General features: G+C 40.0%; 1 protein-coding gene across 1 annotated transcript in view; it reads right to left on the bottom strand.

Annotated features, from left to right (window-relative positions):
• Window positions 1-22,042, bottom strand: part of elp2 (elongator acetyltransferase complex subunit 2) — a 33,500-nt gene that overhangs the window by 9,722 nt on the left and 1,736 nt on the right. Inside the window, exons 3-16 of the mRNA XM_084739321.1 lie at window positions 21,853-21,923; window positions 21,621-21,765; window positions 19,857-19,934; window positions 19,450-19,514; window positions 19,261-19,327; window positions 15,183-15,329; window positions 14,770-14,865; window positions 12,560-12,660; window positions 6,269-6,400; window positions 5,167-5,316; window positions 3,864-4,055; window positions 3,344-3,413; window positions 3,058-3,153; window positions 337-394 (exon numbers count right to left, since the gene is read on the bottom strand). Of these exons, the coding sequence (XP_084595447.1) occupies window positions 337-394; window positions 3,058-3,153; window positions 3,344-3,413; window positions 3,864-4,055; window positions 5,167-5,316; window positions 6,269-6,400; window positions 12,560-12,660; window positions 14,770-14,865; window positions 15,183-15,329; window positions 19,261-19,327; window positions 19,450-19,514; window positions 19,857-19,934; window positions 21,621-21,765; window positions 21,853-21,923 (1,468 nt within the window). The remainder of the gene's footprint in view (window positions 1-336; window positions 395-3,057; window positions 3,154-3,343; window positions 3,414-3,863; window positions 4,056-5,166; window positions 5,317-6,268; window positions 6,401-12,559; window positions 12,661-14,769; window positions 14,866-15,182; window positions 15,330-19,260; window positions 19,328-19,449; window positions 19,515-19,856; window positions 19,935-21,620; window positions 21,766-21,852; window positions 21,924-22,042) is intronic.

The following is a 22,042-nucleotide window of genomic DNA, read 5'->3' as shown; positions in this document are numbered from 1 at the left end:
CTGGAGAGGAGGCTCATGGGACGGCAGGAAGCAGGATCCTGATTGGCTGATGAACACAGGGAGGGAGCATCGTTTTCACATGCAATAAACCCTTTGGGCAAACCCAAACAAACACAACTCCATCTGGAAATGTTGCTTCATTAAGAGCATTATGGAAACTCGTATGTCTTAATAGGGAAAGGAAGTACATAAAATGGAAATAATGCGGTGTAAACAGTGACTGTATGTCGGCTGAGGACTCTGGATATTGTTTGCAGCAGCAGGTAACTGAAACTAAAGACAGGCTGAGAGGGTTTGGATATGCTGTTAGCAGCAGAGAGACATTTGGATACTCACAGTTTCTGGACCTCAGGCCAGAGTGTGTTCTGGAGAAGATGATCCTCTGGTGGGGGCTCTACACACACACACACACACACACACACACACACACACACACACACACACACACACACACACACACACACACACACACACAGTTAACTTCAAAATCCTTACATAACTGTCATTTGCAAGGCCCTGAAAACTGAGCTGTTTTAAAATTCAAATACAACCAGTTTCCAATTTAGTAAATGAGGATTACACCCAAGTGGCTATTATAATTTCCCTCTTTTAAATCCCTGTACTGTTAACCCAAAGAGTGACGGATAGGATACCGAACATGTGCGTGTGTGTGTGTGACAAGTTAAAGAGAGAAAAAAAAGACAGTAAGGAGAGAGTGAGCTACAAGCTACATGGTAGACTGAGAACACGACTGATCGCCTGGAGACAATGTTCTCTCACATTCACACACCGCCTCTTTTAGCATTTAGCTCGCATAAAACCCCTCAGCCCTGCAACTTGCCGCTTTTTCCCCCCAAAAAAAGCTATTTTGAAACAACTGCAGCTTTATCTCCCATTCTTAACGGCTGCTGGCTTCGAGGGGGATCAAATCTAGCTGGGCGCCAATCCTTTTTCCCCTCACACCGCAGGCTCTCGCGCAAGCCTGCACTGCCCTCGTGTTGCATGTAATTGAAAGCTAGAACGCTCGTGTTTTCTCTTATTGGTCATCGGCTTTCTGTTTCGCCTAATTATTCATTCCTCTCCCTGCCCGCAGAAGCCAATCAAACAAGAGAAAATGCATTGTTAACAACAGTCGCTGCACTTGGTTGCTCCCTACATAGCCCGGGGTCATCGATACTTAAACTTTGCAATCACATAAGCCTGCTTTCTAATTAGCATTGCAGATTAAGGACTGGCTTCAATCATGCTGATGACAGCCCTTGACACCCTCTCGCCCAGGGGTTTTAAAGCGCCGTGCTACGTTCTCCTCATTCCACTCTCATCCATTTGCCATCTGCACATTTCCTACAATTTACATTTTTTCTCTGTTTCACCTTTGTTTCTCAGCTGCTTTTCCTCTGTGTGCTCGCTACACAGTAAAGGGATATTTCACGTTATTTGATGTGTGGTAGTATGAGTTACCTATTTGATAATGTATTCACTACAGCAGATGGCAGTCAGACCCAAGACTAGAGAATCAGAGAGGAGAACCAGCGTGGAAGCTAAGCGATGAACTGCTGTGGACACAGTCAGCAGCAAAATGTATTTTTAGCCACTTAAAAGGTCTACCTAAAAAAATCAAGTGTAAGTGTCTGCTATAGCTAGAATACTTTTCATCACTTTACTTTGCCATCAGGCAGCTTTTTTGACAATGGAGTTCGGTTGGTTTGGAGACAGAGATATTTGGCTTATATAACAGTTTTCCTGTCAGAAAAGGCTGTCTGATAGCAAAGCAAAGCAGAGAAAATATTATAAATATAGTTTACACTTAAAACTGATGTTGATTTATTTAGGTAAATATGTTTTTTTAACTGGATAAAATACATTTTGTTGCTGACCCTGTCCAAAGCAGTACGTTGCTTAGCTTCTATGCTGGTATTCCTCTCTGCTTCTCCAAAATATGGGTGTGACAATTGGCATCTACTGTAGCTAATGCACTGACTATCAAGAAGCAGTGTTGGGCAAGTTACTGAAATGTCGTAATTAGTTACAGTTACTAGTTACTTCTCCAAAAAAGTAATTGAATTACTTTACCAATTACTGCATTAAAAAAGCAAAAGTAAAAAAATAAAATAGAAGAATAAAAAAGAGGACCTGCAGGAAGCTGGTTATGTTACTACAATAGTCAATAAATAATTATATGATGAACAGTTTTTATTTTACTATGATAAAAGCAAGCTCACATCATCTGAACTGTTTTGCGCTACTGTAAGGTTGGGCACATTAGATCATAGATCAGGGAACAGGCTGCCTTTGTCTTGTCCAATATTTTCAGATAAGACAAAAGTAAAGAGTAACAAGCCGATTTCATTTGCAGCAGTTGTAATTGCATTATTAATTTGAGAAAAGCAATTAGTCACATTTCTAGTTACTTGTTACTACTGCAATGTGTTACCCCTAATTCTCAGTCAATCAACTTCACATCAAATAATTCAAACTATCCCTTTAATTCAGTGCCATTTCTGTTACCAAACACATTCATCTTATCTCACATTTGAGATTTCTGCTCTCTGATTTGCTGTTGTCTTGGAACTTCATACTACATTTGTCATGAGAGCCTGCATTTTTCTTGTCTTACTCCTACATTCTTTTTTGCCTCTGCTCACATCACCACATCCTGGCACCTCTCCCTCCTCTTCTATCACCCACCACAACCACCCCCCCCTCTCATCTCATCCCCTCTCCTGCTGTAATACCATCGGCCTCCAGCAGACCTCAGGCACTGTGGGAGCAGAGCTGTAATAACTAGCTGTCCGTCTGGCCGCATATCATTGTCTCTTATAAGAACATCCAGCGACAGGCAGACAGGAACTCTTAAATGTGTACTGAGGCTGCTGAGTGGGTCGCAACGAGGAATATAAATCAGGCTATCAGGCTGTAGAGGAGACGGGAATGCATTCTAACTCTAAACGTATTCATCAGGGAGGTTTAAGTTGAATGAGGGTTTATTTAGATGACCAATAAATCTTAAAAATGACCGTGGTATGTTGGACAGAAAAGTGCAGTGTTCTACAGTACCAGTCATGATGAGTGGATGGAAGTAAGACTCCTGGTATTGATCAGAAATACTGTTGAACTGCTCCTTTTCTTGATTGGTTTTCGGGGCGAGGTCACCTGTAAATTAAAATGATATTTCTATAAATATATATTTGATTACATAAAAGGAATAGCAACACTAAACACATGCTCAGTTTAATAAGGCTCTCTCAAACCACCAACCAAGGAGCTCATGAAAATTGATTATCAGACAAAATTTGGCCCCAACCCTGAAACACTCAAGTGCATAGCCGAGCAAGTATTTTACCTTGAAATACAGCCTTGTTGGACAGACCCAAGGCAGGTGTGCTGGCTCCCTCTGGAAGGTTGGCAGAGTCCTGGCAACGAGCAGATAAATGAACCAACAGACACACACACACATACATCAATAACTATGTGAGAGTGGGCAGTCCACTCAGCATATTTTACAGCTGGAGAAATAAGTAAAAAACACACTACAGGGAAAGTTTTGATGTGAAAATGAGGCTCTGAAGTTCATGGATTTACTTGAAGTTTGAGTGTGAAGCATAGATATTGAACAAAGTAAAGTAATTTAAATGTGTATAATTAATTACTGCCATAAATCTAAATGTACATTCACACATAAAGGAAAGAAAAGCTGGAAAAACAATAATGCGACAACAACATAAAACATTAAATAGGCTAAACAATTTCCCCATATTTGGGACTGAGGTAATCCAGAAGTATTGTGTTACTTGGATTAGGTTACTGACTACGTTTTCTAACAGGTAATTAGTAATTAAACTGGGATCTAATTTGACACTCACACTAGATGTCAACAGTTTTTCCTTCGATGTCCCCGAGATGTTTGCAAAGTTCTCCACAAAGTTACGAGGTGCCTGAAACACTCGCAGGACCTTCTCATCAGCTCCAGACACGAACTGAAACCTGCCGACCATCGCCAGACACTGCATGTCGTATCCATGGATCTGCGGCCGTGAGATTTCATGCCAGGTCGCCTGCAGGGTGAAAAAGACACAAAGAGATATTGTAAAGATGCAGATCTGTTCATGAAGATCCCGACCAGCCGCATGTGGTTGCCGTGGGGAAGTCAGTGTTTCAATAGATTGCTGATGTTGTGTGAACTGGGATTCTTGGCCCTACATGCAGGCGTCTGTAACCAAGCCAAACACGACACTGAATCTCCTGTTCAAATGAAACATTTCCAGCATGCAAAGTGTTCTCATGAGAGAAAATGGAAGGATCCATGACAATGACGGGGTTTACTTTGGCGCTGGCACTGCAGAGGAAATATTCCAAACTGGCAAACTGGAATAGTGGCACGAGGACTGAGACTTTGATTACGTTTGTACCTGAACTGAATGTGGGTGAGGAGTTTTCTGTGGTACTGATCAATCAATCGCTGCATCTCACGTTGGAATTCAAAAATATATGATCAGTTTGAAGAATTGTTTTAATCTGAAGTCACAACTGCGGATTTTTTCTTTAACTACTTTCTTTAGATTCTTTGTTAAGAAGAGTAGTAACCTATGGTTTAGATGCTTTCAGTGCCATTGCCAACACTACTTTTCTATTTTAGTTTATTTTACCTTCATTTTTTAACTTATGTTATTTCTGTTATTCAATTAGGTGCTGTTTTTTGCATTTACTTCTCATACACTTTATTTTTATATTTTACTTTATATTCAATCCTCAATTGTTTTGTACTGTAACATTTTCTACTAATTTATTGTAATTTTGGAGCAATCTCTGGCATAAAATTTCTTTGGGATTAATAAAGTTCTTCTTTATCTGATTCGGATTGGTCAAATCTGTGGAATATTTAATTATCCATCTTTGCTCACTACACTTTAGCCTTTCTTACCCTCGGGTGTTAACTACAGTACAGGTTATATCATCTTCTTTTTAAAATCCAAAAATGTGGAATTATTGGTTATCTTATTGATATTGGCCATGAGAAGCAGGCAATTATAAGGCATCCTTGGCTGAAAAAAAATCAATATTGTGCATCCTCATTTAACAATACTGTCACTTATTTTGAGCCATCATCAGCTTCTTATAGTTTTCTTCTACTTCAGCATGTTGGAGCTGACTCTCAGCCTATTTTACCTGTTTGGCATCTTGTTTCCTCCATGGTGTGAAGAGTCTGGTGGTCTGGTCCGAGCCCACACTGAGGATGAACTCACCCTCAGGATCCCAGCTCAGGTCCTGGACTGCATTAAAGTGACCTGAAATCACAACCCCAGGCCTCCACTCTCCCTGGTCAGACAGCACAACAATGGTCAGTTCACAACTTTAAACCTCTGATTTCTAAATCCCCCTCTACATACGCACCACTTCCATGACTACCACCCCCCGCCACATGGCGTCTATGACTGGCAACAACATGAGAGTAGCTGATTATAATGTAGGTGCTGCTGTCTGAGAAGTCAATCTCCTTATGCTGAACTTTAAAATCCACCTTTCAAACAGGCATAATTGAAATGCAGTTATCTCTGAACTAACATTGTGACTTCAGACCCCCACACTTTCTCTGGGACACCAAACAAAGGCACATACGAAGCCAGTCAAATTGAGTGGCAGACAGGAGACTTGGTGTGACTAATTACACTAATCACTGTCTCTCTCACAGTGTAGCTGTGTCACAATGAACCAACACCGGACCTTATTCCAAACAGGAAATATTTGCACATCGCTTGTCCATATTAATGGGACAGTTCACCCAAAAATCAAAACTACATAGTTTTTCCCCAGGCCTGTTTTGCTATTTATCCATCTAGATATTTTTGGTGTGCAGAGTTTTGGAGATATCGGTCTTCTCTCCGATGTAATGGGACCAGCCGGTGCCTCTTTCCAGAAATCATGACTTGTTTACTCAAGATATTCCACAGACCTTGTTGTGAGCATCTTCTTGTTGTGATCTACTTTCTGCTTACTTACTGCAGTAGAATCTACCAGAACTACTTTCTTTCTACTAGAAAGAAAGTAGTTCCTACATGAAACTGCTCACAACAAGGTCTGTCAAAATTCTTTTTAATTTGAATATTTAATATTATTTAGTCCCATTATACTGGAGAGAAGGCAGACTACAACAGATATCTCCCAAACTCAGCCACCAAAACAATGTAGGTCAGGAGAAAAATGTTTTTTTTTGGGACTGTCCCTTTAAAGGAACAACTAAAAATCGACATTATATTGATCTGAAAGTTACCTCTTTGTCTTGGTCTCTACACCAGAGATGTAGTGCTCCGTGAAAAGCATGAGCCACGATCATGGAGCCATCCGGACTCATCTGGCAGCCGTAGAAGCCCAGAGTGTTGCCGCCAACCTCCCCTACACGCACCTGGAGTGAAAGAAAAAAAAAAAAATGTTGTGGGGGTGGTTGTTACCGGTCAGAAATATCAACTAATTTGCCTTTTCCAACACACTCGTATCTGACATCAGGTGGGTGAGGACCATTTAGTTTTTGGGTCAGAGTCGGTGACTTGCTGTGCAGACAAAGATTAAAGTAAAGTGTAATAACATGAATGTGCATCACCTGCAACATGAGGACAAAAACACCAACTAAATAAATAAATAAACGAACAAAACAACAGAACAAAACTGAGTAAAGTTGGTTATCTGAAAAGAATGCTGCCATTCCCGGATTATGAGGACCTTTTCACCACTGACTGACATTCTATGAACCAAACAACTAATTGATTAATATAAAAAATGATCAACATATTAATCAATAATGAAAATAATTGTCAGTTGCAGCCCTAATTCATAAATGTAGTATGGGTTGTGTGTAAAGTTACATGCTCAGATTTGTAGAGAAAAGGAGGAGTAAGGAAAACAAAGTTAATGCTCTCAAATCTGTTCTCAGTCTCCCTTCAAGACTTATTAACTAACTGCTCCCATAATTGCGGATAGAAACAGAAAAAACAGCAAATTAAGCTGACAAGTCAGATGAGAAATTATGCAAAATGGGACTTATTAGAGTTGAATAAACAGTGTTGTGTTTTTTTTCTGACAAAAGACATTTGTCTAATACAAAATGAAAGCAATTGCAGCACAGCATATCACACTAAACAAATAATAATTACGAAAAATGGCAAAGCTTGAGAACACAGAAGGATTTAAATAAATTGGATTTGGGTGAGAGCCTGTGACCCCTGTGTTATGCTCATGGTGCAGATCATATAGACAGTGCAGGGGGTCCGTGGGGTCTGAGCTCCCACTGAAAAACCAATCCAATTTATAAACACTAAATTATTGCGATAATTATTGCGTCTCAGCTCAGGAAAATGGTAGAAAATAATAATAAAAAAAATGTTCCTTTAGAATTCTGACCACCTGTTCAATCTCAGGCACCTTGCTTTTGTAAGTCAGGACAATTCTGCATTGAATTTTGTGTATTCAAATCACCACCTAGGGCAGAAAGCCCATTTTGATTTAAATGCAGTTACCAATTACACTGACAAATGAAAGTGTACTCTTTTAAACTCCGTCTGAGGTCATTCTAACTCACATTAAGTTTAGGTAAAGTTTTGGCAAAGCACAGAGCAAGAAAAAAAAAAAAACAAGAAATAAACATGGACATTTTAAGTGTACAGAATTAGAGGAGGCCAGACAGAGGATTACAAATAAAAAGGAACAACATTCAGCCATAATGCAAAATAAAAATCTTCTAATTGGTTCTAAAAATGTAAAAACGGAATAACAATTTGGATCCATTCATCCTTTCATTGACATTAATACCCATAAAGAACAGAAATGACATACTAAAACAGAGAAACAAACCAATATTAATACTTCATCCTGATGCTTGCATAACCAGGCAGGATTCAATGCAGGATTATAGCACAATATGGAAATACCTTGAAACACTGTGGAAATTAATGGATATAATTAACATATGAATAAACAAGAATTGATGTTTAAGCAACACAGAGCTTCTCTAAGCATGAGCTGACAATATTTTGACCTACAACTGGCTTGTATAAGAAAAAATGAGCTTCATCCCTGAAATATGATAGACATACTTATATCAACAGCTATCAGTTAAAGGGATAGTTTGGACTATTTGATTTGAGTTGTTTTTAAGCACTTATTCATAGTCATTGTATCAGCTGCAGTAGATGTCAGTCAGCATGAAGAGAGCAGCACCAGCATGGGAGCTAAGCAATGAACCTGTATGGACAGGGGTCAGTAACAAAAGGTAATTCAGCCACCAAAAAAAGATCCACCTACAAAATAGACAAATCAACATCAGTTTAAGTGTATACTATAATTAGAATAGTTTCGCTGCTTTAATTTGCTGTCAGACAGCCTTCTCTGCCCAATGTCGCTGTCTCCAAACCAACCAAACTCTACTGGTGAAATCAGTAATTTTACCAACAGAACACAGGAGCTCCTGGTCTGCTGCTGCCTTGATCTGTCTGTGTGTTTGTGTTACTATGGGACTTCACACACAGAAATCACACAACACAAACAAATTAACCGATCAAGGCAGTGATAGGACAGCAACTGCCACGTTCTACAAGGTAGAAGTACTGATTTTTGCCTATGAAGTGTGGTTGGTTTGGAAGGAATGATATTTGTCTTATATAATGGTAGTTTCCTGTCAGTAAAGGACGTCTGACGGCAATGTAGAGTGGTGAAAATATTCAGAATAAACCATACGCTTAAACTTATATTGATTTTTTAGGTAGAACTTTCAATTAAGTGGCTAAAATACATTCTGCTGCTGACCCTTTCCACATCCATTGCTTGGCCTCTGTGCTGGTACTCCTCTCTGTTTCTCCAAACCGAGGGCGTGCTGACCATCATTTACTGTAGAGAAAACACTGACCATCAGTGAGTACATAGCTCATGCAACCCCACTTTACATAACCCAAACTATCCTTTCAAAGCCATGTCAGAAATTTTCACTAGAAACTACTTAGTCAAGGACATTAAGAGTATTCTGCCGACCAGGCCAACCTCTCACTTCCCTAAGGAATTAAAACAATTAAAAGCTTTATCGGACCCCGAGGCCTTGGAGGTAAACTAGGCCCAGAGGGCAGATCTATTCAAGTCGATAGCAGCAGAACCAACCCTGGAGAGTACTACACTGCTCCCTCAGTAGCACTGTGGTCTGTATCCAGATACAGCTAGACATACATAATATCTCCTCAATCTTTAATTAGCTTGTGCCTTAAATGATATGGACATTGGCTGTGAGGAAATATGAGAAGTGCTAAATTTACGCCCGAATGATCAAAATCTGGAAAGATGCACAGCTTAGCCTGTTATCTTTTTTTTTTTTTAAAGCAGGTGGATAGAGTGAGAGCATGTCTAGCTGCAGCAGTGACCTGAGGCATACTGCAGTAGAAACACACAAGAACGTGCGTGCATCAATTACATGTTAAACAAACATGGTGAAAGGCTGCAAACAAACACACCGGCAGAAGCACACACACACACACACACACACACACACACACACACACACACACACACACACACCCCTATGAAATGTCTGGATGTAGCAGTGAAGTGGTGTCCTCAATCATCCGGCCCTCTTAGGGAGCTTGCGTTGGTCATCAATGACCTTCAAAATAACGCCTGTCTGCAGGCTGAAATACAGCGGAACTAATGACAGCGATAAAGGCATGCCTTCACTTTGAATGGCACAATCCTGCAGCCATCCGGAGAGAGACAGAGAGAGACAGACAGAGGGGAAAGAGAGACAGTCAGGTAGAAACATAGATGGCGAGATTGAGAGAGAACGAGATGCAACATTAAGCAGATTAATTTTAAAATTCTGCACACAAGAGGCTGCTGTAAATCATGCAAAAACTCACAGAGGCAAAAAGCCGTCATCTGTCTTGTTTACGAGAGGAGCAACAATATGGATGGACGGCGTGCCTTATCGCTGGCCAGCGGGGGTATGGGGGAGGCACAGAACAAGGACGGCAAAGAAGGGAAGGCATATATCATTCTTGGAAGGAGAGAAAGAGGGTGATGAGTGCTGAATGGGCTTAGCCAAGCTGGGAAAACCCATACAGTGTTGAGTACAGGTTTTCAAATCAACTTTTCAGGTTGAAATACTGACCAACTCACAGAGAGTCTTCTTCTCTATTTTTCGCTTGATGTTGAGATGTGCAGCACAAAGTAAGGACTGCAACCGAGGATCATTTTCATTATCTATGAATCTGTTGATTTGTCTCAATCAATCGACAACCGTTTTATCTAGAAGCTATAAAAAAAACTGTGAAAAATATTGCAGAACCTAAGAAACTGTATTTAACCAGCACCCGAAAAACAACTAATATTCAATTTTACAGTGACATGAAACAAAGAAATGCTGACAATCTTCATGATTGGTTGTTCTGATTAATCAGGAATGCTGGGTGTAGTCAGGGGTGAAACAGGATTGAAAATTTCAACCAGAGAGGGCAGCAAGTTACTCATGATTAGACAGCGATAACAACCAACTGCCAAAACATGACCATACAAATTATTCAAAAGTATGAACTAATTTTGGTTTCAGTGGCTTTTCTCGATCTGCTGTGAAGCCGATTGTAACTTGCGGAGAGTTCACAAGCCGAGGTCTGAAAATAGGTTATTTCTCAAGCACACAAACACATACACACAAACTGACAATCCCTCCAGGCATTGTAGTGGCCCGCTGTGGTCAGTCTGAGATGTTAATTACCAGTGTGTCTCGTTAGTAAGATGTGCTTTACGCAGCGGTGGGCCCCGGCCACCCCACTGCTAACCCCGGTCTCCATTAAATCTCGCCAATTACTCTAATCAGCGTGAAGAAGTGGAGCACTTCTTTGTAAAAAAATCCGCTGATTAAGACACATGGCCGGTTGTTTAGCGTTGCGGAATCTGCTCTGCTAAAAATGTCAACGTCCCATAGAAAAGCCTTTTCAAATGACTTAAAACACTCAAAAAGAACCAACGGTCTTGAATTCTGTCTAATGTAAACAGTTTAATTCACTGACGTTGAATTGATGCATGTGTACACCTGTATGTGTGTGTGTGTGTGTATGTGTGTGTGTGTATGACAGAACTTCAGAGGTTAAGCTTCCTTTGTAGGCAGGGAACCTGTCAGTTCAAAGGGTTTGGCTCACTTGTTTAAAAGAAAACAGGTCAGAAGGAACAGAAACAGAGGAGAGAAATGGAGACTCATACTACATATTTTCACATCCAACAAAAAGGTTATTTCAGGTAAGGGGTTTACTTTCTTTTTCTTATTTTTGGCATCAAGAAGCAAAGCCTGAGCTGTGGAGGGGGACTGACCACACCAGACCTGATTTCAAATGCCCTTCTCTGCTTTTCTCTTATAGAGAACACCTTTGTCTAAAAAGAAGAAGAATACGTGACATCCGCACTGGCTTCAGGGCCTAATCATCATCCCTTTGTCAAAAAGGAAAATCGAGACTTTCATGATCGCCCCTTTCTGTGGTCTTTGTTGCTCGTCACTGTGGATGTGAATGATGAGATCAAAGGAACTAAAATGTAACTGATCAAGTGTGGAATCGCGCTCATCACCTCGGAGTGTGATCACACTCAAGGTGCCTGCCATGGCGAGGTGAATGTGTGTGCATTTGTGAGCCCGTGCGGACATAATGCGGGATACATTCTGCGTATGTGAGCATGTCTACGTCAGTGGTTTGTATTTAATATTTGTGCAACGTGTTTTCTGTGTTCCTGTCAGGTACGTGGAAAGGTAATCTGAGGTACTCCTGAACCACCTGAGAATTTATTTAGAAAAAAAGGGAAAAAGGAAAAAAAAAAAGCTGTGGGGCAGATGGGCAGAGGACTGCTTTTTCTTTGCCATCCACACTTGTGTTAAATTTAGCCCCATCCTGGCAAAACAGCAGCTGTTGGGAGCTAAGAGAGATGAGGTGGAGGAGAGTGGAGGGAAAGTAGGAGGGAGATAATGTGAGGGAGGGAGATGAGACGGGAGAAGTGGTGGGGAAAAGGAGAAGGTGGAGGACAGAAAATGACAGAACACAAGAGCGGGGAGCGAAAGGGGAAAAAAAATAAGGAGAAAGGTGGCGCAGGCGGAGGCTATGGCACGTCTTCCACCCGCCTCTCCATCCCCTGTCGGATGTGTTGGGGAATGGGCCGTAAAAGAGGGGGTTCAGTGTGAGTGAGTGATAGAAGGGAAGATGGGGGAGGACAACCTCGGCTTGTCTAAACTCACAGTGGTGCGCCAGGCTCCGCGCCTCTTCATCACTGTCTATCACTTCTATTCCTGACACCTCAATGTCAGGGAGAGTGGAGACCGACGCAGGGGCACTGACAGCAGGAGAGAGAGAATACTAGGGGAGGGCTCGAGCTCCGGATCATGTCAAGAGTTACTCAAAGGGAAGCTGGCAGAAATAGAGTAGGAAATTGGTGTGTGGGTCTGTGTGTAAACCCTGTGTTCCCATCAGAGAGTGATTGATACTGTGTGTATGTGTGCGTGGAGGGCGTGTGTATCTGCATACACCTTACTTATATTCAACACAACACTCACCTGCTCCACCCAGACTCCAGATCCCTCCTCAGGAGCCCAGAGGATCATGGTTTTATCCATGGAGGCAGAGAGCAGACTGAGAGGCTGCTGCAGCTCACCACCTGCAGGGGGAGACAAAAAGACAGTTGACGACAGTGTAGCAGCAGCATATACAATAACATGTAAGTTTTAACAATACAACAGCAAAGATTAGGGAACGGTCAAAAAAATAAGCATTATTTGTGCAGCAGAATTGTTTCTGATTATCTATCTTGGTAATCATCCCCTCAGATTTATCTCTAGAACCACTGCATTATGAAAGTTATAACTAACAAACCTCATTTGATAAAAACATTAACTGATACACACTGTAGGCATCAGATTTGAAATGCCATGACTGTATATGTATCTGTTTATTTGTTTCGTATTATTAATAATATTACGTTATTTCTTTAGTAAAATATTGTCCTCTTTCTTACATTTTCAGGTCATACTAAAGGGTGTGTGAAATTCATAGATTTTGTATTACCGTGAAAGATAAGGATAACTTACTATTAACAGCAATTTACAACAGTTTGAGAATGTTTTACAGCAGACAGCAAATTGAACAACACACACCAAGGAGACGAAGAGGGAGAGAAAGCATCCAGATTGTTCATCATCATTGATAATAATGCAGCGCAGTGCGAATACAGATGTTTCATAGAGGAGACAAGTGTATTTAACTCAATAACTGTCTGTTTCTCACAGACTGCATAGACTCCAGTCTGCAGTGTAGTTCATACTTCACTGATAAAACACAGAACTGTTCAGTAAAAGCTCTCTCCTTTTCTCTCTCTCTCCCTGCTGCGAGTCTGCATCACGCTGTTTTTTTTAATCCACTGTTCTTTAAAAACCCTGGTTTTAGGAGGTGCTGCAGCCCCCTAAGTACCTACCTCTCGTGTCTAGAAATAAAAGCCTTGACCCTTATTTGATGCTCAAGATCGAAATGAGGTCAGAGTGGAGGTGTTAAGGCACTTCAACGCACCTTGCAACACTTTTGGTGCACGTTCAGCCATTTTAAGCAATAGGAACAAAACAATGCTTTTAGTACATTTTACAGGTCAAAAAACTGACCAATCACAGTGGAAGGAAGCTGCAGAGCATATTTCCTACACAGACTACCTGCAAGGGGAGTGCAATTACATTTTATGCAGGGAATCATGAAGAGATTCATTTTTATTACAATACTGGTATTGTGTCATATTATAATTATTATAATCAATGCTTAATAATAACAAAAAATGTTGTTTGTAAAAATAGAAAAAATAATCAGTATTGAGCAACATAATTGCAACTACCTTTGCATTCAGCATATTTGCTGCATAATTGTGTAGCTTCACTCAGGTATTAGATAGTTAAGTATCTAAACATAACGATGTGTGATGTACACAAAAGCTGGGATGGGTGTGAAGTGATCTTGATGTAATAAGCTTTTAATGTAATCAGACTTTAAAGAGAAGATTTAGCACATCCATCAGCCTTTCCCTCGAGAACTAATTAAGCCAATAACTTTTCACATGTTTGTCACCTTTTTTTTCCCTATTTTTCTTTGAAACTGTCATAGTCTCTTGCTGCCGTTTGTAAGCAACGGCGTTGTAAGACAAAAGGAGAAAAACAATGTCTCTCAGCTTAACATGTAAGCCTATCCATTTACTTTCACAGTGATCAGGGTTCCCACTATAGAAATCCTTTTCCAGCACTTTCCCAGGTTATTTTAGTGATGATATAGCTGATATAAAAAACACACTGAATATTTCATGTCATGAATAAACTTTTCATGCTTTGTATGGTCAGCTTTACCCAAATCATGCAAAGTAAAAACCCAAACCCTAACCCAACACACATTTGAAACCATAGTTCACATAGTAAACATTCACGAACAAAACAAGCTAGCAAGGACATCAACTTTAGCAACTGAACCAAACATGCTTACCAATTTAACATTAAAACAAGTTGGGAGGAAATTAACATTAATCTATAAAACAAATAAAAATTGAGAAAAGTGCTAAATTTTCTCCCATTTCCTTTTTTTCCCCCCACGACTGGAAAGTTCAAACTGTTTTTCAGGTTTTCCAGGAAGCAAAACTTTTTGAGACACACTCAAGACATTTTAGCAGCAACATACTTCTAATTATGTACACATTTTGTAAACAATGGTCAATCATTTCCCTGGATTTTAATCAAGGTACCTTTGTAGCAAGGAGGTTGCCAGTGGACTCCATAGACCCAGTTCTCATGGCCTGCCAGAACTGTCTCAAGGGACACCGCAAAGACAGAGGACACATCTATACAGGAAGACAGAGCGGCCAGATAAAGGCTGTTATCAACATGGCAGTTTTATGCAGTGAACAAGAGGTAGGTAGCTTATTAACTGCACAGTCTTCCATTTTTTGCTTTAAAAAAAATCTTTTTGTGGCCAATTACATGTAAATCTAAATGCCCCATGAAAAATTAATTACACTGATAAAGGTAAACACACACACACTTGGTTCTTTATGGAGGTCGGTAACCACCATGTGCCATTAGACCATCAAAAAGCGCGTCTCTTCATTTGGTTAATTAGCAGCCTTTTTTATAAATCAAGCCTGCGTGGCTCACTCACCTCTCTCCTTCACTTCAAAAACGTCCTCTTTCATTTTGATGATGGTGTGATCGTCCTCTATGTGGGCGTCTGTCCCAGACTTGGCACACAGCCTCCACACTCTGATGAGACAGTCCTGCGAACAGCTGGCTAATAACAGCTCCCCACCTGAACGAGTCAGAGAGAGAAAACCTGAAAACCTTCCCGAGTGAAAGACATTTTCTGTCAACTCTTAAAATACCTGATTATTGAATTTAACAACACTGCCTCTGAATTATTTACTCTGCTGTGGGGCTTTGATAAAATTGATGTTTTTGAGAAAATTTAATTTGATATCAACTTTTCAATCCAAAGTTAATCAGTTTGAACAGTGAATATCTTGTCTTTGTACTGTATTCAACTGAATATAGGCCAAACAGTTTTTTGCAGATCATTGTATTCTGTTTTTATTTGTTTGACACAATGTCCCAACTTTTTTGCAGTTGGGGTTTTATATTTATCACCTTAGCAAATAGTTGCTTATCTACACACCCAGCAGACTGTTTTCTTCATTTCTTTGTTAGAACTGTTATCAAGGCATTATAGAAGAATGCTGCTGACTGTGACTTGGCCAGTAAGGCAGCAGGAGCACAGGCCAAATATAGACAGACAGGTGGTAAACAAAACACATGCAACTATCTCTGAGTGCCCCCCCGTCTGTCAGGTTATGCGTTTCAGGTTAAGCCCAATGGCCACTGGCCCAGGTTTGCCTCTGCCAAGATAAACAGACACAATAAAAATTCTTCTGTTGCTTCCATCTAAGGCCTCCTGGATGCTGGGACAGGTGGGAGGGAGGCCGTTGTTTTTTGTCAGTCATGAAGTAATGATGACAATGATGACTTGTTTTTTGCTACTTATCAGAAACTCTGTTGAAACTACTTGTGCTGGTGACTTTCTTTCATGGAAAACTGTTTTTGATACTTGCAAAAATAATTTACCCATAGGCAAAAATAAAGTTGGAACTTAAAATTGTCTTGAATCATGGGTGTGTGGTTTGTTTGTTTTTTATGCATAAAATTTGCAATGTTGAGTGTCTTATTTGTGTCAGGTTATGAATAGTAACACAGCAGCAATTTGGCTATTCACACCCGACCCCCTTATTTTAGCTATAAAGAGAAACAAATTCACTCTCGGAAAGAGGCTGCGGTGGATGAATTGGTTAAGTGCAGGGCTTTCCTGCAGGAGAGCACAGTCTGAGTCCAGGCCTAGACAACAATAATTTGTCAGTACAGTGAAATTACATGTCAGTGGTACCTGTAATTGCATTTTTTTTTATATTTTTTTTTTTCAGTTTTCAGTCACATTTTGGTTGGGTTTAATCAACAAAATTACTTGGTCAGGTTAGGGAAAGATCATGGTTTTTCTCTGCCGTGTTCAAATAGCATTGTTGGCTACAGACACATGGGTGCTCATCTCTGCCATGTTACACCCAGGTGTAAATAGACATGTTGGTTATTCCAACCTGGGTGCAAATAGTATCGCCAAATTCTGAAGGATCAGTGTGTAGGATTTAGTTGATTTAGTGAGCTTGCAGTTTGCAAACACCTTGTCTTAACCTGCCTGTCCAAGTGAGTAGGAGAACCTATGATGACAACGAGAGTATAGTTGTATTATTAACATTTTTGATATCAAACAACATACTAATAATACTGCTGGTTAATTAAAGTTAATTTCTCCCTGACATGCAGAGGAGAGAGAGAAAGCAAGCAATGACTCTCACTGTTGACCACTAAGCTGTTTTACTCACAGCCAGTTGGCACTGGAGCAGAATGAGCGAAATGGGCACAGACACCCTGCAATTTTTGTTGCCCCAGTCTGGATTCAAAATAATGAAAATAAATATGAATAACATCAGATCATAATGAGCCAAACAGGGCACCAGAAAATATCAAAACACAAGTAAATCGCAGTCAGCAAATGGTTAAACTCCTCACACAAGTACAGGAAAGAGGGAGACAGCTGTGTATGGCACACACACACTCATGCTACGCCTCCGCCAGGCTCTGGTTTAACACATAGCTGGTTTGGTGTTTTACAGCCAAAGTGATGCATGTAAGCGGCACCCTCAGTGGTTTGGTTACAGTTCGGCTGACTGTGAAAGAAGGAATGATCGAGTACGTGTTCACATCAGTTTGTGAAAACTGACATTAACTAGCTGATACAAAGACAGGGATGACGCTCTGCATGCAAAATGCACCTTTATGACCCATGCTGCACATGAAAACAGTCTTTCTGATGCAACTATTTGATCTTTTTATATAATAAATCTTTCAAAGGAAGGCTGAACTAAAACACGAAAATAGACTCTCCCTTGTGTTTCCAATAAAGTCAGACTGTCCTCCCTTCAGCAAAAATTAACATTGCAACACCCAAAGTGATAAAACTGGTAAAGGCCATGGTTGACAACATTTGACCACCTGATCTGAAACTTTTGCTTATTTTATTCTATTAAGATTGATGTAAAGAAATTGATTTAGAAAATAGCCTACAGTAGGAAATACAAAGACAGAAAACAGCATCATGCTCTGAATCCCAGTGTTTAATAGTTATGACAAATGGCACCTCTAGTGCTGCAATTTGCCATCTGCCAAGTCGTAAAAAGAACAGAATGATTTATTTAACCACTATCACAGCAGAGAGCGGATTTTGTCATTCCTATGGGGATATTTCGTATAAACAAACTTCTCTGTGTCTCTTTGCTGGCTCGGAGCTTGGCAGTGTGGAGTAGGTCATAGACTGTGAGTGGGACGGAGACACTGGTGGAGAGGGCTGGTTAAGGAGATGAAATAGCTTTTACACAGTCAGAACAGTGCAGTAATGAAGTGCTCTTGAAGAGGGTTACACAATTAGGAGAGCCTGGATTGGATCCACGCATTGCCATGTGCATTACAATTCTGTGAAAAGCACACTGGTTGGTGCAGCTGGAGTCAAAATAACTAGTTTAAAAAGCTGGACACACACTGTCTAGTTTAGATTTTTTTTTTAATGCTCCAAGGACCCAAAAAGAAAAAACAGTCTTTTTGTTGCTTTTTGCTGGCAGGAGGTCAAAATGTACTTGTCTGTCTTTCTGTTTCTGTTGAAGGTTGTGACTGGAAATATCATTCCACCTCTCAGCACTCAACCAATCACATGTTATCTGACTCTTTTAAAGCCTGATGTCATCCAGGTTTCCAGGCTTGCTTGAGATAAACTGAACCACAAGCAAATACCTTCAAGCCTTCAAAAGACAAAAACCATCATATCGGAAACATGCAGGTGTATTACATCCCAAAACTGCCATGATTTGCATCCACACAACTGGAATACATCCTAACAAATATCTAGATCCTTAGCCTCTATTTGTAACTTATCACACCTTTAACCAGAGGTTCTTTTCCTTTTTCAGCCAAGTGAGAAATGTATTGTAAAATTAGAAGTATTAAAAATATGCGCACTACGTCACACAGAATACCTGTATTCAATATGCAACACTTTAGCATCCCGTCCTTTTGGATGAAGCCATACTGGAGATACTCCTCATTATGTTTCCTTAGTTTTTTTTTTTTCATCAACATCAACAATCATTCATTTGTTGCCATAGTAGTTAGTCGTTTTAAAAATCTGTCCATCTAATCAATTTCTGACTGACTGCCTTGACACCAGTGCCATGGAGCTTGCCAAAACCCAACCCTAGTGATTTGAGTCATTACTCCTGTCACCACCGACCCAAAAAAAAAATAAAAATCCTGGGCTCAAATCACAGCCTCACTCATGTGCCTGAAGTGTCTTAGAGCACTCTTGTGAAGAGGCAGTGACAGACAAAGTTAAAAGTAGCCCTTGACATCTTGAAATTTTGGATGAAATCTTGCATCTTGCTCCAAATCTGCATCCACTCTGACAACTCAGTAATGGCATAGGAGCCATTATGATCATTATCATGCTTACATGCTTGGAAGAAAATTTATGGAATCCTTTGCCTTAGCCTAAAGCAGGCACATGTGATTTGCACAGTGTATATTGCATGTATATCTGTCTTTGAGTTAAGTGAGAAGTGCAAACATCCTGTAACAGCAGCACTCACCTAGAGACGCCCATGCCACTCCACGGACCCAGTCTTCATGTCCTTGCAGTGACATTGCTTTCAGGAGCTGTTGTAGAGCAATTCAAAGAAGGTCAAATGTTGCCCTGAAAACTTCAGAAATTCAAATTAAAGATTTGGCACAGAATACATGAATGAGCTGCCCCTGAGAGAGTATCAGCCTGGGCTTACCTGTCTGTCAGACTGCACATACAGATGTACCTGAGAGTTATCACCCCCACAGGCCAGAACGGGCACTGTGAGAAAAGAAGGTTAGGTTTTCACACACAGTCATAGCATGGCAGGCTGCATACATTTACATGTACAGTAGGTCTCGTTTTTTTTTTTTTAAACAGGCACGTGGTGGAAGGAAAAGATGAAGAACAGCATCAAACTGACGAAAGGCATGTAAACTAGAAAGGCAAAATGGCACAAGACACTTCAAACGCAGGCTGCATTTTGAATATGACATTCGGTTACAGGCACTAAAGCAGTGGTGCAAATTGAGATGGATGACATGAGAGGAAAAATGTCTGTGTGTTTGAGTGTGTGCGGTGCACAACTTAAAGGATGTCTGTGTAGGAACAGCTTAGGCTTACCTCTGCTGCCTGGCAACAGTGCTAGCGACACATCCATCATGAAACTGCTGCCAAATGATAAGGTATGGAGGCACTCAGCTGAGGAACACACATGCACATTGAATTAAGCTTTCTGATGCCCTAGGACTAATACTGCTACACAATTAAAAGTAATAGATATTTAATATGCATAACTATATGGTTTGTGTTTTTTGTGTCAACAACAAATACTCCTTTTTACTGTTCATGTGTGAGACATTTGTCTAAAGAGTCTCCCTTTTGTGCAGAGGCCACGGGTCTTTCGAGCTGCCACAATCTGCATACAGGCACCAACGAAACATAGATAGTATTTTTATCCAGGAAAACACCCCAAGGTTATGACCAGTCTGCATACAGACATGCTTTCCATGACTGTCAAGTAGCATCAGTGTTCAACTGCAGTGACAGGTGGATAGAAACTTTCAACAAAGTGAAGCTGTTATGGGTGACAGCTTTGAAAACACAAAGAAAAGGAGATATGGATGACAGCTTAGAACAGCACTGATATACAACTATATAAAGAAATTAAAATAATATTACAATTAATACAGCTATTGTGATTCTGTCAACTTAATTTAAATTGCAATGAGAGATTCCACTGTATTTATAGTCCTATCTGTCCAAACAAAACATGGCATTTCACCTTTTTCTTGTGCTGCCTATGTGTTAAGTTATTTTTAAACTAAGAGAGAGTCAATTATCAACACAATGTCATAGATTTTACACACCGTTACAAGTTCTGCAGCACTGCAGGGGTGAGACAAATTATCATGCTGTCATGCCCATTAGCAGCCACGAGGGGGCAGATATTCTAACTGTAAGTGATTGAATAAATTGATTATTTATTTATAAAGTAGGTCTAATATGTGAGTCTGTTACTATTTGGATACAGTGCCACATCAAAACAAAACAAAACAAAACATTTGAAACAACTCAAACTTTTGCTGCAGTTGAATTTTGAAATAAACTTAAAAAAAAAAGTTTTGTTGACCAATAATCTTTAATTGAGATAATTTACTTTTCTAATTTAGATAATCTTGAATCTTTGCGTTTTAGAAAAAAATGCATTAAAAATACTGTTCACACTTAGTGATGAACCTTGAAAATAAATATTACAGACTTATTCACTCTCACTTGAGTTGATAACTTAGTGGTAGTTGGTAAAACTTTTTCAAAATTTCAGAGTCTGAGCCCTAAACTCAAAAATCTATTGCAGTGAGGCACCTGTTAAATTTTGATTTGATGTTTTGAAAAACCCAGGATTCTTCAGGATCTTCCATAATACTGACAATATTCAAAAGGTTACATCAGTGGTTTCTAAACAGAGGTCTGAACCCTTAACAGGGGTCACAAGATGAATCAAAAGGGTCATGAATCAATTATTTGAGCACAAATACAAAATCATGGTCATCTTTTAAACTTTTCTCTGTTTTTAAAACAGTTTTCTTACAGTATACTGTAGTTTTACCTCTTAATGCCACTGAAATCATTTAACTGAAAGAGTGTGAGACGGAAAAATTGCTCTTCGATTGAAATGTTTCCAAATCACATGGGTTTGAACAAGAGTTAAGTCAAGTAAACATTGTTTCACATTAAAAGAGTCGGAAAGAAAAAGTTTGGGAACCACCCAAATTAATAAGAACCAATCCTGCCCTATTCTTTTATATATGTTTCAATATTATTATGGCAATAAAATAGTGTACCATAGCAAAATCACACGCTTTTCCAGGATTTTGTATCTCTAACCTTCTTTGTCTTCATTACAGAGCCACAGTCTGATCGTGGAGTCAGATGCTGTGGAGGCCACCAGGATCTTTGAGCTCTCCACATAGATGGCATCCACTGCACAAACTGGACCAGTATGGCCCTTACACTCCACTGATTGGATGAACTGGAAACAGCACAGCACACTTTAGAAAACATCTAAAAAAAAAAAAAAATGAGACAGTAACATTGTCTAATGAAACAGGTGGCTTACCTTCCCATTTTGAGCCTCCCAGATGATGAGCCGATTGTCAGAGCCTCCTGAAACAAGATGACTCTCTGGAGCTGCAGCAACAATAAAAACACAGTAAATTAAGGATACACCATATGGCTAAAACTACTTTGTGCACTTTTGGTCTGTGCTATGCCACAATTAAGGAAAAACTTAATGCTACAGCATAGAC

This window comes from Lutjanus erythropterus, chromosome 16 (genome assembly GCF_056507025.1).
Source record: "Lutjanus erythropterus isolate fLutEry1 chromosome 16, fLutEry1.hap2, whole genome shotgun sequence".
NCBI classification, from domain to species: domain Eukaryota; kingdom Metazoa; phylum Chordata; class Actinopteri; order Lutjaniformes; family Lutjanidae; genus Lutjanus; species Lutjanus erythropterus.
Note: the sequence above shows the minus strand (reverse complement) of the source record. Positions and strands in the feature narration are given on the sequence as shown.